General features: G+C 40.7%; 1 protein-coding gene across 1 annotated transcript; it reads left to right on the top strand.

The window, feature by feature from the left end:
* The first annotated feature begins 611 nt into the window (after positions 1-611).
* Positions 612-16764, top strand: SLC30A4 (solute carrier family 30 member 4). Its single transcript, XM_019280988.3, has 7 exons — positions 612-1002; positions 5840-5986; positions 10348-10501; positions 10738-10951; positions 11250-11355; positions 13636-13770; positions 14442-16764. Exons 1-7 carry the CDS (start codon positions 612-614, stop codon positions 14594-14596), a joined length of 1302 nt encoding a protein of 433 aa, XP_019136533.2. The 3' UTR covers positions 14597-16764.
* The last annotated feature ends 294 nt before the right edge of the window (positions 16765-17058 follow it).

The raw sequence follows: 17058 nt of genomic DNA, 5'->3' as shown, positions 1-17058 counted from the left end.
GCGCGGGCGCGGCGGGGCGGCGGCAGCGGGGCTCGAACCCGCGTTCGTCCCGCGCGGGCGGCGCAGGCGCGGTGCCGGCGGGGTCCGCGGGCGCGCAGGGGACGCGGGTCCCGCCCGCTGCTGCCGCCGCCGCCGTGCGCGGGGCGGCCCCGGGAGCGCGCAGGGGTTGCGGGGGCGGCGCGGTGGCCGCCCGCGGCGGTGCGCGGAGCGGAGGGATGTGACGCGCATGGCGGCGGCGGCGTTCCCCCTGCGCCGGCAGGGAGGCGGCCCCGCGCCCGGCGCCGCCTGCCCGGCCGCGGCGTGACCGGGGCTGCGCCGGCTGAGCGCTGCGCGGGGTGACCGGAGCTGCGGCGGTGACAGCGCCTCGCGGCGCGGTGCCCGGCGCGGAGGCGGCGCTGTGGGCCGGCGGTGCCGGGGCGCTCCGCGCCGGAGCCCCGCGCCGCGTTCCGTCCGGCCTGCGCAGGGCCCGGCGGGGCGATGTAGGGGACATGCCCTGACGGGACGACGAGCGGTCGGGGCGCCGCCTGCGAGGGCACAGCTGCGCCAGCGGAGCCGCGCTCGGGCTGCTCGGGGGTCGGCCGCGCCCCGCGAGGCCCCCGAGCGCCGCCGCTATGGCTGGGGCCGGGCTCTGGACGAGCATCAAGTCCCTGCTAGGCAGGAGCGAAGACCCCCTGTTCCTGAACGACTCCAGTGCCTTTGACTTCTCGGACGAGGTGGGAGACGAGGACTTCCCCAGGTTTAACAAGCTGCGCGTGGTGGTGGCGGACGACGGCTCGGAGGCGGCCCCGGACACGCCGGTGAACGGGGCGTCCCCGGGGCTGGCGTCCGACGATGAGTCCTTGCTGGACCGGGACATCGCCCTGCGCAGCGCCCGGGCCAGCCGGCCGGACCCCTGCAGCGGCTGCAGCAGCCGGCGGGAGCGCTCCAAGCAGAGGAAGGTGAAGAAGCGGCTGACGCTCGCTGCCCTTCTCTACCTCCTCTTCATGACGGGGGAGCTCATAGGTGAGTCGGGGGCCTTCTGTGCCGTCCCTCCGGCATGGTGCCTCACAGCTCGTCACCCTGCTCCGGCCGTGGCTTTGAAAAGGTATTTGCTGAGAGAAACCATCAGTCCACTAGAGAGACCACAGAGATGAGCTGCACGTGCACAGAGTGAGAGGGAATAAAGTCCACCTGTATTTTCCATGAAAGAATTTGGAACTTCTCTTTCCTGAATCTCTTACCAATCCCCCGAAGTGGTATTAAATATGCATATTTTTCTTTGTCTAATGGCTTTTTATTTGTCCTTTTAAGTTTTTAAGGTGTTTTTAACAAAGGAGAAGTGGCATGAACAATTTCAGTCGCAGCATTGTTTGATCACTGCCCTAAAATCTTGATGTGTTTGCAACAAGAGAAAAAGAGGGTAATAGAGTTTCAAATGTGACATTACCATAAGAACAAAAGTAATATTGGGGGGGTATTTGTCCTTATTCACCAGATACAGCAATACACATGTTACTTAGAACTGAAAAGACAAGTCCTGAGCTATCAACAGCAATCCAGTGAAAAAGTCACTCTCTTGAGAACTTCTTGATGTCCTGCTGTGCTCTGGACTAGCATGTGCTCCATCCAGACATAAATCATATGAGCACAGTCAATTAAAGTGCTATTTTAACACCTTCTGCTACAACGTGTAAGAATACCAAGTAGTCACATTAAATTATTTGTAGTTTTTGTTAGTATTTGCAGAAGTATAGTGGGGTTTTACCTGAAAATGAGTTCCTATATAAAGATCTGATTGTTGGTCAGAAGAGTGAACCTATTGCTCAAGTTCAGCTTTTATTGCTCCCTCCTAATGACCGTGCAGGATGAGGAGACCTGTGCATTATACACCAGTCTGTACTGAACAACTGTGCTTTATCTAATAAGCTATAGCAGCATAGACTTGAAATAAAATGAGTGTCCCTGAGATGCATAGATTAGCTGTTAAATGTTATGACTTGGCCATTGTCTAATCATTTTTACAAAATTCAGTATTTATCTTTTAATCTCATTTCCTGTGTCCTGTTACTATTTGTTTTTTTGGATACATCCATGCCATGCAGTGCAAGTGTCTGCTGGGTGTGACTCAGCCTCCTGAAAAATGCTTAAACGCTCTCATCCACTGTCCCCTGTTTTGAGTTGTGGGGAGCACTACACAGTGCCACTACATTGATGTGTATGTTGAGCCAGGTCTCTCCATTGCAATTAATTGCTTTTAAATTTCTTTATTTTCAACATTCAAGTCTGAATCAGAGCTAATCAGATTAATTACTTGCCATAATTCAAACATGAAAAAAAAATCAAATCACAAAAACTTTCTGGAAGTGAAGAACAGTAGCATGGGACCCACATCCTCCTCCTGACTTCTGCAAATTAAGTCAATTGAGTGCTCGTGTGAAGTGAGCTTGAGCTCATGCTCTTGGATGATTTTGCTAGGACAGCTGTGAATTGTGTCTTTAAGACAAATTTGTGCAAGATGGATAGGAAGCAAAATGATTGCTAGAGGATAAATAATGCAGTTTGTCCCACAGACACAGGGGAAGAAAACCCCTAGAATGAATGTTCCATTTGTCAGAGAAAGACCAGACTATTGACTGTGTCTGCCCCAGTTTTATTTGGGGCCTTATTTCAGGAACAGGGGTTAATAGAAAAAAAGTGGGTTTGCCCTTCAGCATGTCTCAGTGTGTGGCTGGTCATTAATAACACTGCCACAATACATCAGCTTATTATGGCTAAGGCACTATGTGTCAAACTGGTTGTGGGGATTTGGCTGAACGCCTCCATTTGCCCCCTGGCTCCATGTTTTGTTCTCTGGCTGAGATTTTAGTTCAGCATGAACTCAGGTAAATTTGATAAGCAATAGTGTTGTATTTTAGGCTTAGACATCCTTTAACATGAGAGTGATGTTAACTGATTGTGTTCCTATCAGAGTTCTGATGTACACTGAATTTAGTTCATCTGAAGGGCCTCTTACTGAATAATGTCCAAGCTGTTGGCAGGTTGATGCTCCAGTCACTGGGAGTGTTTCTACTGGGGCTTTGGATCTGATTCATGCAGTTGTAGACATCTCCATAGCTAGTGCAGGGAGAGCTCTAGAAATAATAGATGTTGAGAGTAAAAATACTCTCTCATCACTGTCACATCATCTATTGTTCTTCCCATACAGTCAGGACTTGTGCAGGCTGAATTTGTCTGTACAGAGTGTTAGTGCTGTACTGTGGCTCGTCCTCCTCGGGTCTGGGTGTGCTGCTTCCAGCCATATTTTGTTCTTTGGGCATAGAATCAGAGAGCACTGAGGGCCAGACCCATAAAATATTCAGGCATCCATCTTCCACAGAGAATAATCAGAGGGTTTGGATATCTCTGTGCTTCTGTGGATCTCGACCTGAATGACTTGTCACAGGGCAAGTAATCATCAGCAGAAGAGTAATTAGAGATATAGCCCCCAAGTCCTGGGTCAGTGCCCCACCTGCTTAATTTACTTCACTCCAGCCCTGTACTATGTTCTCTATGGTTGGTTTCAAATTTCCGAACTTTATGAATTGATCTGAAGCTCAGGTATTTGGGAAAGTCTGATCATATAGGACATTTAAACTGACTTCCTTCTATGATCTTTGACAGATTTGAGTTTATGGGGAAAAGGCAGAAGACTCTTTCAGACAATTTTTTCACTAAAAGTCTTTCTGCTGTCTGTTACCAATGTCGAGATGAAGGAAATCTTGTTTCAGCAGCTTTTTTCATGAAATCTTGATTGGCATATTTTTTCCAAACCCATTACCCCAGCCTATCTCAGTGTTTGCTGTTTAGTTTGATGAACAGCCAGATAACAATTTACACTTTGGGGAAACCATTGTGCATCAAGAAATGAAAAACACACTGCAAGTCCTAATTAGCTTTTCTGACAGGGTTTTGGTGTCTTCAGCTATGTTTAGAGATTTCTAATTGATCACCCATGAGGAGAACTGCTGTCCTTCACGGGTCACTGAAAACAGTGGTGAGCCATCAAGCTGTCTATTTGTAAAGGTTATAGATGTCTTTTTTTCCAAGTTGCCAATTGTATTTAAACATCCCCTAGGCAGTACCTTTAACCGAGCGATGAACCGATACCTTTAGAAACAGAGAACCTTTGATTTCAGAATTCCATAAATGGCGATTATGTTTCTTAATCCACATGCTGCACTATGTTTAGCTTCAGTACCTGAATTCCTTCCTTATAATTTTATTTTGAAAGTCTTTAAAAGTGAGAGGCTAGCTGAAGTGGAATTGACTCTTCTTGGACTGAAGTGATTCTCAAAATTAATGCATATGAATCAACATATATACTATAGATAATGATATGTATAAACTGCTGAACTAAATGTCCTTGGATATAAATTATTGTTTCTTCTCTGTTGACTATAAAAGAGGCTGAGTTGCACTTTTCTAAGTGATTTTTTTTAAAATTATGGGAGAACAAAAAAATTAATTCAGAAAGGAAAGGCGTAACTCATTCTACTTAAAAAGCCGCTGAATTGCTAAATCTTAAAAACTCATTGTTTTTGAGCTGTGATGGCCTTTTGGAGAATTTCAGCCTCAGAAGAATTTGACATAGAAAGTTCTGAACAATTGAAGAAAGGGACTGGAGGAAAGGAGCTGTTTGAAATGTAGTGCATTTGGTAGTTACCCACAGCACAAATAGTACTGCAGTACCAACTGTGCTCCGTGTTTGGCTGGGGAGGAAAGAGTAGCTCTGTCTGCAGGTGTGTACATAAGAACACCCACAGCCACACACACAGGTTTTATGACTAGTCTTAAAAGCAATCAGCCAGTTGTGAATTCCCCTTTGCTATTTCTTCTGGTCAGCCTCTTCACTAAGACAATTTTAATTGTATACGAAGATTTCTTTATTTGAAATGTTAGTTGGAGCCTGAAGCCTGCCAAATGGCACACCAGCTGCACACTTTGCTCAGTACAATTTACAGGCTGCACGACAATCTCAAGGTAAAAAGAGAAACCAAATCATAGCTGAGCTGACACTGAAGATGTGATCTTTTCTGAGATAATGGGCTTACCTTCAAGCATATGGAAGACAACACAGCCTTGTCCTTGATTCCCCTTTGTATAAGGGATACTTAAGCAAGAGGTGTGCTGTTTAAATCTCTCACCCATCCAATAGTAGCACTAGCAGTTGAATTGGAACAAAGATATTCACCTTTGATCTCAGGTTATTTGTCTCAATGCAGCTCATAATTACAAGAAAAAATTATGGTAATAACAAAGAAAAATGCTGTACAACTGAAAGTCATTGTCTGCAATAGATATTGGCAGAACGTACACGCTTCTTCCAGGACAGGGAATAATTAAGGTTAAAAGATAACGTAATAAAAATAAAAAGTGGACAGGGTAAATTTCCTGGTCACTGAATCTTTGGACTTCTGTTCCTGTTCTGTAATGTCAGAATGTTTAACAGATGTAGTTTAAGAAAAGAATCAGTTGATTAAACACATGTGCAGTAGTATGTAGAGAAAAGATACTGTTTGGACCTGATCATGCAAACGTTATAATACAAGTAGTCTCTGTTAGAATTACAGGAGTGAATCCTTTCTATGTTACTCTTAATAGAAAGCACACTTGACTGCACTTCTAACTATGGTAGCTTTAAATTATAGCAAGGCATTTTTCTTGTAATGGCAAAACCTCCTCATGTTTAGTGAGTATGAGAAGGGCTCTCATGTACTTACTGCACTATTCTGAAAAGAAATAACTGTAAGCTATGCAAGAAGATATTACGTAAAATAATTAAAAGTGTCATGTGTCCTGACTTTTCCAATTATGTTTTCAGGTGGCTATGTTGCTAACAGTCTAGCAATTATGACAGATGCACTTCACATGCTAACTGACCTTAGTGGTATTATTTTGACCCTCCTCGCTCTCTGGCTGTCTGCAAAATCTCCGACAAAGAGGTTCACTTTTGGATTTCATCGTTTAGGTATGTAGATAGCAGATTTTGCTATTAAAGAGTATGTTAAGCAACAACTGTAAAGAGCACCTAATTCTAGAAGAATAGGTAGTTAGAAAGAAAGTAGCAACAAACCTAAGAGTTGCTTTAACTGACTCTTAATGTCCTTTCTGGCCATTGTGGATACACTACTTAGCTTGTATTCCCACAAGTGAATAGACTGAAAAAAACCCAACAACTTGGCCAAAAGTTTGATGGCAGAATTTCATTCACTGGGAGCAGGGCAAGTCTCTCCATCTCTGTCAACTAGGACTTAGCAGAGTCAGAGTTAAATCCCGAATGCTTGATTCACCTTCCATCTTGAAGAGGGAGGCTGGGGAATGGAATTCATGATGACATTGTTGGTGCAGGAGCTGTGCATGGCAGCCCATTGTTGTTCACAACAGATTATTGCCAGTACCCAGGATTTACAAAATCTTGTTGACTTCAGCAGAATTGTGATACTGGTAAAAGGTCCTATTCAATGTGAAAAATTACATTTTAATCCCCTACTAAGAAGTTATGTAGAACATATTATTAGAGAGCTCTGCCCTGCCAGAAGTCGTATAAATCAGTATTCCTTTTGCATTCCCCGAACTACAGAAAGCTGAGGTCAAAATTTCCCATGGTTTGCAAAATACAGCAAGTTACTTAACCTCTGTCCAGTTTAGGTGTCTGTAAAAAGAAGTATAAACAGAATTATGGACTAACCCTTGGAAGAATATTTTCAGGATTTCTTACTTCATGTTTGGAAATGTAATGATGATAAAGGGTGTTTTCATGTGGTTGCTAACTGGATATAATAATCCATAATATGCAGCTGCAAGTCTGTAGACATTTTAGCAAAAGCTTCAAAGTTTCTTTTTCATGAAATAGATAATTTCTAGTGTCACAGTTTTCTACCTGTTTTCTATGACACTCTACAGCATACATTTTCCAAGGAATTTCAATCTTGTGTAGTCACTATTTGCAATTCTTATTTTTGCTGCTAGAACAGCAGTAGAATTCAACAACTCCATCACTCCTTGTCATTTGTCATCAGTTAGTCACTAGTGCATGAATGCATAACTCTGTACACTAGCTAAGCTCTCTGGGGCTCTAGCAAGAAAGCATTAGCAATGCCAGCATTTCCCATTACAAACTTTTCTTTCATTAAGTTTTAATTTTGTGATAGGAGCTCCCCTGATACTGAAACCTGACCTTGCAGGCATGCCCCTGGCATTTGCTCATACTCTGCAGAAGGATGTTTGTTAGCATTTATACATGCTTTAACCCTATTTCAAAATCATTTGGGTAGTTTCTATGTCTTTGTAACTTTTCTAAAACCAAATAGCATATACCTTGAACATGCCATGGCCTAGATTAAAACAGGGGTGTATCTTAAGAAGAATAAAAGGAACTTGCTTAACCATTAAAATCTTGCTCAGTCCTGTAAATTTTCGCTGACTTTGCAATTAATGTGAAAGAAGAAATCCCTGAGGATTCCTGCCACCTCATTTTCTATATATTTTTTTCTTTCCATTTTACTGCCAAGAAAAATACTAGTCAGACTAGTCCAGTGGTGGTCCATGGGCCAGATGTGGCCCATAAAATTAGCCTGTACTGCCCTTCTCCCTAGGAGAGAAGCTTCTCAGTTCTGCAACACTTGCTCCTTTTCTGCTCCCAGTGCCAGTAGGTGGTCAAGGACTAGAACAGGTTGTGGAGTGTCCTCAGTTGGAAATACATGAAATTCACCTGGAAGCAGCCCTGAGCCACCTGCTGTAGTTGATCCTCCTTTGAGCAGGACTACACAATTTCCAGGGTTCCTTTTTACTTCAACCATCCTGCATGAGTAGCAGCAGTGCAGCTCTCTGGAGGAGCAGGAGGAGAGCCTGGGGCTGGGGAGAAGAGTTTCCGTGCTGCACTAGGGAAGAGGAAGTGGGTAAAGGCCTTGCCAGGGACCCCCAAAATGCAGATGGGATGGTTCAAAATTACTACACAGTCTTTTTAAAAATCACATTTGTGAAATTTATTTGCCTGATTTTAGGCACCCAGTCTGAATGCTGTGGCCTGAGGGCCCAGTTTCACACATCAGTGAGTGCTGGTAATGGAACAAAGCAGTTTCTAGGGTATATCCTCATTGTAACACGTTTTTCCAAGTAACCTATATGTAAGAAGCTTGTCAGCAAATAATACCAGTTCAAGAATAGCTTAAATTTCACAAGAGAGATGTTAAAACATGTCGGGATGTTAAAAATAGGGTACAGATTGGGCATCTGTCAGAAAAAGATGTGGAGCATTTTTTTAAAGCTGGGAATACGTGCAAGAACTGTCTCATCACTGACCTGCTTTGCATTAAGTTTTAAGATAATCCATACATTCAGTAGGCATGAAAATGTTCTAAAGAACAATGTTTCTGGTACTCATTATTTTAGTTTTAGAATGATGAATTTTCAAACTTGTTCCCATAAACATTGCTTTGTAAAAGCAACAGACCTGTTAGTTATCTAGTTGAATTCCAGAAAGAAGTTAGTGCTAATTTTCATTTATTTGAATTCTCCTTGCATACATAATATATAAGTTCCATCTTCAGTTTTATTCCATTTTCAGTGGTGAAAAGGAAGCTGACAGATTTAAGAATGGGTTAGAAAAGTGAAGACAAAATAATGGAAATTGCAGTCATGTTGAAAAAGAATTAAATTCTTGAAGCCAAAAATAGTTCAGTTTCACCACCAAGTGCAGATACCTCCTTTTCAGCAAGACACTGAGCAGATTTAAGCATAGATATGGAACCTGGCACTTTTCCATTGCTGCAGAGACAATGTCAGTAATGACAGAATCAGACAGTCCACTGAAACAGTGCACAGTTCATTTCACAAGAAGTGAAAGATCTCAGGCAGATTTACAATGCTGACATGACAGTGACTGTGGAAGAAACTGCAAGGAAAACACTGGTTTCCATTGCAGATAACATGGGTTTAGATTGTAAAAGCACACTGTATTGTTTCTCTGGTAAATGCTAATATGCTATGGCTTGACAAGTTTTTAAAAAAGCATTCTGGAAAACCTTCTAAGCAATGTATTGTCTATTTTTAAGGCCATTGCCAGCTTCGTAAAGATCACTTCCATTTGCATGGATATTTCCAGAATTTTCAAGTTGCTCTGAAATCATCTCAGATTGTGACAGTTCCCTTTCAGAGCTTTGTTACTGCCTGGTAATGCTGTTCCTCATCCAGGCATTGACACACTACCCAGCAGCTGAATGCGTTGGTGTGAGTGTCTTCTCCCATAATGATGCTAATAATTCAGTGTATGGATCAAGTGATTTTGGTGATATTAAAATGCTGATATAACTGCATTTTGGGGTTTTTTTCTGTAATACTCAATAAATAAAACTAAACCACTTCTGAGTTAGAAATGACAACTGCAGTAACCAAAGTTGTACTGCATGCTGACAGATTCAAAGCAGAGGGAGAACAGAGGCAATTCTCAGATGAGTGTTCTTAGAGCTATGGTATAGCCAAGGGCAGAACTTTGCCCTTACTGGGGAGGAAATCAGGGCAACATGTGGAACTAGGGGGAAGAACAACCATTACAATTCCAAGTAAATTAATTCCACCTCTGAGTTTGCAGAGGAAGGCTGAGATCCCAGTGATCCATCTGGCAAGTGACAGTAATGAGCATTTTGCATAATGATTACAGATTACTCAGGCATGGCTGCAGATTTACATGCAATACAATGGAGTGAGCATTAAGGTTTTCCCAGTGCTTTTTGTAAAACCCTGTATTAACTTGCTTATAACTGGGACAATCATTAACTGGGCTAATGTTTTCTCTGTCAGCTGTATTGCTTTTATTTTGTTACATTTCAGCTGCTGCACAGCAATAGTTTTAAGAATATGAAGCTAGAGGGTAAAAGTAAGTTTATGATAAAAGCAATCAAGTGGACCATTTGGAAGTACCTATTTTCTTTATGGTAGGACCTTAAACTTTTGTTTCTCTTATTGTGGGTGGACTGGTGATGTTTGAGATCACCTGTCCTCCTCACCCCTGGACAGGGCCTTTGCTTGCGACTTCTCAGGCAAATGTTCTGGGCTGTGTGAAGAAGTCAGGATCATCACCTGTGCAGAAGTTTTCAGAGAAAACATAATTTGAGGTATACACTGATGACAGGGACATGTGAAGGAGTAGATTAGAACAAACTCCATTGGTTAATCCTATTTTACAAGTTTTATTTGCCACACAACTTGTTTGTTTATATTAGGTATAATATGCATAAAGTAGTTAAAACAAGGCCCTGTCCACATTCTAATTTGGAAATAAAAATGGATCTGAGACACATTTTTATAACATTTTTTCCTTTCTGTTTGCAGAAGTACTGTCAGCCATCATTAGTGTACTGCTGGTCTATATCCTTATGGCATTCCTCTTGTATGAGGCTGTTCAGAGAACTATCCATATGGACTATGAAATAAATGGTGATATAATGCTCATCACAGCAGCCGTCGGTGTTGCAGTTAACTTAATGTAAGATCTCGCTCTCCATTAACACTCACAAATGTATTTCTGAATAAGCTGCTAATTCATTCATGGCCTGTAACTTCCTCTTGGGATGTAATTTTGCTGGACCTCTGAATTTTCATAAATAAGACAAGAAATTACGCTGAATACTACTTTTTCAATTACTTGGTTTAAAATGAAAAACACCAACAAATCCTCCCTAAAGCCTGTTTCTTGAAGCATTTTTCTTCTTCCACTTTCAGAATGGGGTTTTTGCTGAATCAATCTGGCCACCTTCACTCCCACTCCCATTCCCACCCTCACTCTCACGTACCTCAGCCGAACTCTCCAAACACAGCCCAGGGCAGCAGCCATGGACACAGCAGCCTGGCCGTGAGAGCAGCGTTTGTCCATGCCCTGGGGGACCTGGTACAGAGCATCGGGGTGCTCGTAGCTGCCTACATCATCCGCTTTAAGGTAAGGAGGGGCCTCTTCTGGAGGCACGGGGCAATTCTTGGCATTTCAGCTCCGGTGATTAAAGTAAAAAGGGGCCTGGTTTTATAAGTTATTTAAAATATCTGTGGTATTTTATGATAAGCTTCATACATTCATGCAAAATAAGCAAAACTGTTTCTATTACATATTTTCTAACTATTCAAGCAAAAAAAATTATTCATAAAATTTGGAACTAGAAGTAACTGTGTTTTCTGAGTCACATTTTTGTAAGGGAGCTTGTTTTCGTACATCCTTTGACATTGTGAAATTTCCCTTGCAGCCAGAATACAAGATTGCTGATCCTATATGTACATATGTATTTTCCATACTGGTGGTTTTTACAACAATTCGAATTCTGTGTGACACAGGAGTTATTATTCTGGAAGGTAAGATCTGTGCCCAGTCTGAAGTACCTTACATGCCAAATACCAGTGAGCATTGGCCCTTTCTTCATATCATGATCACCATCTCTAACTGGGTTGTGCCTGGAGATCTGTCTGTATTGGTGCTGCTTTAGTCTGGTGGTTCTTTATGGTTCCTCTAAATTGCAGCAGTCTTTAGGTGTCTGACTTGGCCAGAACAACACAAGTCCTATGTCTGCACACTCTTTACCATCAGGAGATGGCGAAGTGAAATGTACAGAACTTTCCTGTGTGTCTGCAGTGACTCTCAGCTAAATCAAGTGAACATTTGCCCAGATTCAGTTCTACACTCTCACTTTAATTACTTGTACAGCTAAAATGAATGTGAATGCAGGTAAAAGGAGGAAGCAAGCTTAGCTAAATGGCTGGACACGTGGTTCATGCCTGTCCTGTCTTCCCCTTTCCACAATAGCATTACTTTGAATTACTTGTGTGTATCTGCTGTTCCCATAGGGGAAGCTGCAAGTTAAGAGTGGTGTAAAAAGAAGAAAAAAGGGAAGAAAAAGCTGAACATAGGCTGAAGGATCTTATCTCTTGTGACATAGAAGGAAACATGTCAGCAACATCCTTTGCTTTATCATAGCTTACATGCCAACTATTACTGCTTGATCTAGTACTATTACTTTATGAAAGTAGAGATGTTAGGGCTGGGAGAAAAATCCTAGGTTTTAACTGCACATTCTTAACTGTTTAATGTGAATTATCATTGACTTTACTTTTATTACGTTATGAAGTTAAATCAGAAACCTCAGAATCTTCAGTCAAGTGCTTTTGCTGTCACTTAAGATTAAAAAAAAAAAAAAATCAAACAAAGTGGAAGTTCACTGAGAAGGTAAAAATGATGAAATTCACTGAAGAACCCTCCAAGGCAATAGATTTAGCTGAAGAAAATAGATAAGACAAACTAATGAAGTATCAGATTCCAGATGTTTTGAGTTGTAGCTGTTTGCATAGGTATCCCAGTTGTCATAAAAATCTCTAAATTAATGATGTCATTAAAAGTGATGATACATGGGCTTTATGCATGCTAGGGAACTTTGCCAACTCAAATTCAGGATCTCCAGAGAATGGACTTGTGTTTGTACTGGAAAGTGCTTCTGCAACATCAAGGCCCTTGAAGCTGTATCAACATTTAGTATTAACTTAAGCTTCCTCATTATACTAAGAATGCTAAATTAAAAAATTAAATAGCTATCCAACACAAGCAATGAGATTCCAGCTTTTAATATAGATTTATAAGGCAGAATGGAAGCCCATCACAAGTACCATGTAGATACGAGAATTTAAGTCCATTTTTCCTGGGAAAAAGAAAGCTGTACAAATACCAGACAGCTAGTTATTTATCAGCTAAATAAATTTTGATGGTCTCCACTAGAAGGAAAATTTTGTTTCATATGAGACAATCCTAGACACTGAACTTTCAAAAGAGGTAGTATGGAACTAACATAATTTAAGAGACAGTAAGGCAGCAGGTTCAGAGAAGTCATGCAAAAAGTCTGAAGAAATTTGAGAAGCAAGTGGCTGGACTCCTCATAGTATATTTAAAGAAACTCCATAAAACTAGAAAATAAGCAATAAAAGCTACTATAGAATCAAAACTACTCAGAAAGAGTTTATTCGGTACTTGTATTAGTTTTTGAGCCATGTTGATCATCTAAAATTTTGATTTTGCCCTTTGTACAGATAAAGGGCTGGTGATGGTTAAGTTACAGAGGTGCTGTTGAAAATACCTAAAAGACTTGATCTCTGATTTACAGAGATGACACACTGTAAGACACAGTCCTCTGTGGTGACCACTGCACATGGATTACTGTAGCCTGTGAACATGATACCAGGTAGCTGAAGAGAAGTTTCAGGAGACAGGCCCTAGCATTTTATTTTTTAAAGACTTTGGCCTTAGAGTCTGGCCTAAGCAGTTACTAGGGGCTAGAAGCTGCAGTAAAGTTGTCAACAAAATTACATAATTGCAAAGGATCTAACGTTGCCTGTTGCCAGAGAGTGGATTCTGGACAGGACAGATTCCAGTTGAGACAGCACTGCAATTCCTGTACGACTTCTGTATCCATACTGGACTTAACAGGTTCATTTCCATATTATTTTCTGTTGATAACATGGAAGTTACAAATCACTTCCAACAGCACAAATTCTATTTTTTTTTGACATTGAGATCTGTCACGACATTTTAAAGGCTACTGAAACTTTGCAGAAGACAGAATTAATTTTATCTCATGTTTCGCATCTCAGGAGTTCCACGGCACTTAAACGTGGATCGCATCAAGGAAGACTTGATGAAAATTGAAGATGTTTATTCTATAGAAGATTTAAATGTTTGGTCTCTCACTGCAGGAAAAACAACTGCCATAGTCCACTTGCAACTAGGTAAGCTGCTGGATAGCATAATTCTAAATTAAATCCAAGTGTAGGAAAAACCCTGCCACTTCCTCTTCATATTATTATTTAAGTTGAACCAAGAAATATCATTCTGGGGAAAGAAAATCTACTAACTCTGGTTTTGTACAGCAGGGAATAGAATACCTTGGCCCACAAACACATGGTGTAAATGAAAATTGTGCAAATAAAATAGATTCATACCAAAATACCCAATGCAGATTCTTTGGGTAGGGGGAAAAAAAAGCAACACAAAATTTCTCCTCAGAAATTTTCTCACATGCTTAGGGAAAGAAAGGGTGAAGTTCTAATATGGATCAATCTAACATATGAAAAAGAAATGTTTTGCCAAAACATGGGCTGATTCAGACATCTAACAATACTACAAATATATTTTACTACGAATATCAGTTCTTAGTAAGAAAGCTCAGGTTTTTGGGGGAAAGTGTCAGACACACACAGAGTTCTGTCAAGAGAGGTGTAAAATAATAAAGAGAGTTATAATAAAGAGGTCACACAGTGACCACAAGAACAATACTAAATTAATAAACAAGTGGAGCAAAAATTATTCTCATCGGTGACACTGTGAGAAGCTTGAGAACATTTGGATTGCCCAGGTTTCTTACAGAGTGAATTTATTAATTATTTTCTTAATTTTCCAGTTCCTGGTAGTTCATCTAAATGGGAAGATGTTCAGTCCAAGGCCCGACAACTGCTGCTGAACACGTTTGGAATGTACAAGTGCTCTGTCCAGCTTCAGAGTTACAAACAAGAAATGAGCAAAACCTGTGCGAGTTGTCAGAGTTCCAGTGCCTAATTTCATATGTTTTGGGAACTGCTGCCTTATTCTTTACCTTATGTAGTCAAAGACTGAGAGCAATAAATGCAAAATGAAAATTATCCAATAGTAACCATTAATATGTGGATTTTTCCATGGGACATGCAGCAGGGAGAACTGGTGCTGCAAAAAGTGCAGTGGTTGCCCTACAGAACATGTATTTCACTCTCTCCCTTGTACTGGTTTATTCAATTTATTATGATTTTGCGACAAAGCTGTTTTTGGATTATTGTTTACAAACTGGAACATGGCTCTGCAGATACCTCACAAATTACAGTCAAATATTGTCCTTTAATCATTACATACCACAAAGTACCTGCACTCCAAACAGAGCATCAAGTATTCAGTATTTCATTCAAAAGTCTCTAATGCTGATCATACCAGGATTGCACACTATATAATGATCCCCAAATTCATTATTCAGTATTTTTACAATAGTAATTTTCATACAGCATCTCAAACTATTAACACATACATTAAGTTGAATTCTTGTGGAAACGGTCTCTTCAGAGATACTGCAAAATACAGAATTTACTGTACCCAGACCAGAAAGTTAGCTTTAATCTGGGCATTCAGAGATCCAGATAGGAAGATCCTTGCCCAGACTTCTGGTATTTAACTAGAGACTCAACACTGGACCCAAAGTGTTTTAAGTGATCAGTTATCGTTAATGTATTTTAGAATAGGATTTATACATTAGAAACAGGTTATTTATTTTACAAAGTTTTGACTTGTAAGATGAATTTTATTATTAATAATCTTGAATGTCTAAACCATCATTTGATTCACGTTAAAAGGCCAGTTGATTAGCATGCATTCTAATTGTAATTAATAAATGTCCCGTAATTGATCATTTTTCCATGATTGTTTTGTTTTAAAAGTAAAATGATAGATGTTTGACATGGAAATACTCTCAAATGCCATCTACAGAGATGGGCATCCAACAGGAAAGTGGGGAGCAGAAGTTATAGAGATGCACAATTCCATCCATCACAATCTCTGACCTTTTCATCTTTGCTTTGAGCACAGCATGGCAGCATCCTGACAGGAATGCCACTGCAATAGCAGTTCCCACTACTTAGCTTATGAATAAAGCAAGATCCAAGCAAGCTCAGTAACCTAACGGTGTTGGACAACAATATCATAACAACCTACAGTGGCAGAAAGGGCCTTTTGTATTTACAGAGAGGAGGCAACCTGAAAAGACTGTGTGTTCATCTGGACAGCTCAGACTCCACGAAGTGGAACTGTTTGGCCTCATTGTGGAACCCCTGTATTTTGAATGTACACAAGATAATAAATCTTGACACTAATGTATCATACACCTACAAGCTCAGATTTAATCTGCTTCTGAAGTCATTGACATTGAAGAAGTTAAGGGCAGCAAAAATACGACCTACAAAGTTCAGAAGATGAGAAGAACTTGGCTTCAAATATTTTTTGCTTATTCTGTACTTTCATCTTTATGCAGAACTTTCACTGATATGAAAAGTAGTTCTCTGTGTGCATCAGAAAGGAAAATTTTTGCCCGGTTAAGGTTATTGTGATACTCAGCTGTGAATACTTCAGCTATTGTCTGTTTTAGAATTTTCATCAGGCTGATTTGTATCTGCATTTGGCGGTAACAATCTTGGCTTCTTCCTTTTTTGGAGGTAGGGGTCACATGATGAATTTTTATTGATGAAAACTGACAGCACATTGTGAATTTGGACAAAGTGCACATAACACTGGACTGTGTTTGTATCTGTTTGGGCAAGAAACGGGAACACCCGTGTACAGCATGGGAGCACGTGCAGCTCAAAAGCAGCACCGCGCTCGGGAAGGTGATGCTGCAATACAAACACTATCATTAATTAAGCCATATCACAGTTCGTGAAAAATGTGCATCCCATCCTTACAAACTTACTGGCAAAAACACCCCAAACCACAAACAACAGGTATTTTGCACATACTACTGCTCAAATGGGTTTTAATTAAATTGGGGTTTACAGTCGATGTAATTAGATGTTGAAGTACAGTAGACATGTATTGTATTTGCAGTTTTTTAATAATTTACTATACATTTGTTTAATTGAAAAAAAAGGTGTGTTGCTTTATTGTGGGTTTTATCAAATCAATTATTAAACTTCACATTGTCTTATAAAATATTTATTTGTATTTATCTCATCATTGAATTGTTACAGCAATCTGATTCTTAGGGCAGCTGTGTTTTGAAATGTCTGAACACTCAACTTTAACTCAGTTTGCAGATGCTACACATAGAATTAAGTCTCTGCCTTTAGTCAGAACAATTTAAGACTTGTGATTTCACACGCAACAATTGCACTTTAGAAAATATAAGTTGACAAAGTATGGTGAAGGATCACCATAAAGCAACTGGCAAAACATTCCTGAAACCCTACATACACCCTTGAGGGGCCCTTGTTACCAAGGTCTGTAGA

Source organism: Corvus cornix, chromosome 10 (assembly GCF_000738735.6).
Source record: "Corvus cornix cornix isolate S_Up_H32 chromosome 10, ASM73873v5, whole genome shotgun sequence".
Taxonomy (NCBI): domain Eukaryota; kingdom Metazoa; phylum Chordata; class Aves; order Passeriformes; family Corvidae; genus Corvus; species Corvus cornix.
Note: the sequence above shows the minus strand (reverse complement) of the source record. Positions and strands in the feature narration are given on the sequence as shown.

Excerpts from the sequence above, each read along its gene's own strand:
- SLC30A4 (XM_019280988.3), top strand. The coding sequence starts at position 612 with ATGGCTGGGGCCGGGCTCTGGACGAGCATCAAGTCCCTGCTAGGCAGG. Across the intron at positions 1,003-5,839 it reads CATGACGGGGGAGCTCATAG|GTGGCTATGTTGCTAACAGT; the intron begins GTGAGTCGGGGG and ends TTATGTTTTCAG. Across the intron at positions 10,952-11,249 it reads CCTACATCATCCGCTTTAAG|CCAGAATACAAGATTGCTGA; the intron begins GTAAGGAGGGGC and ends TTTCCCTTGCAG.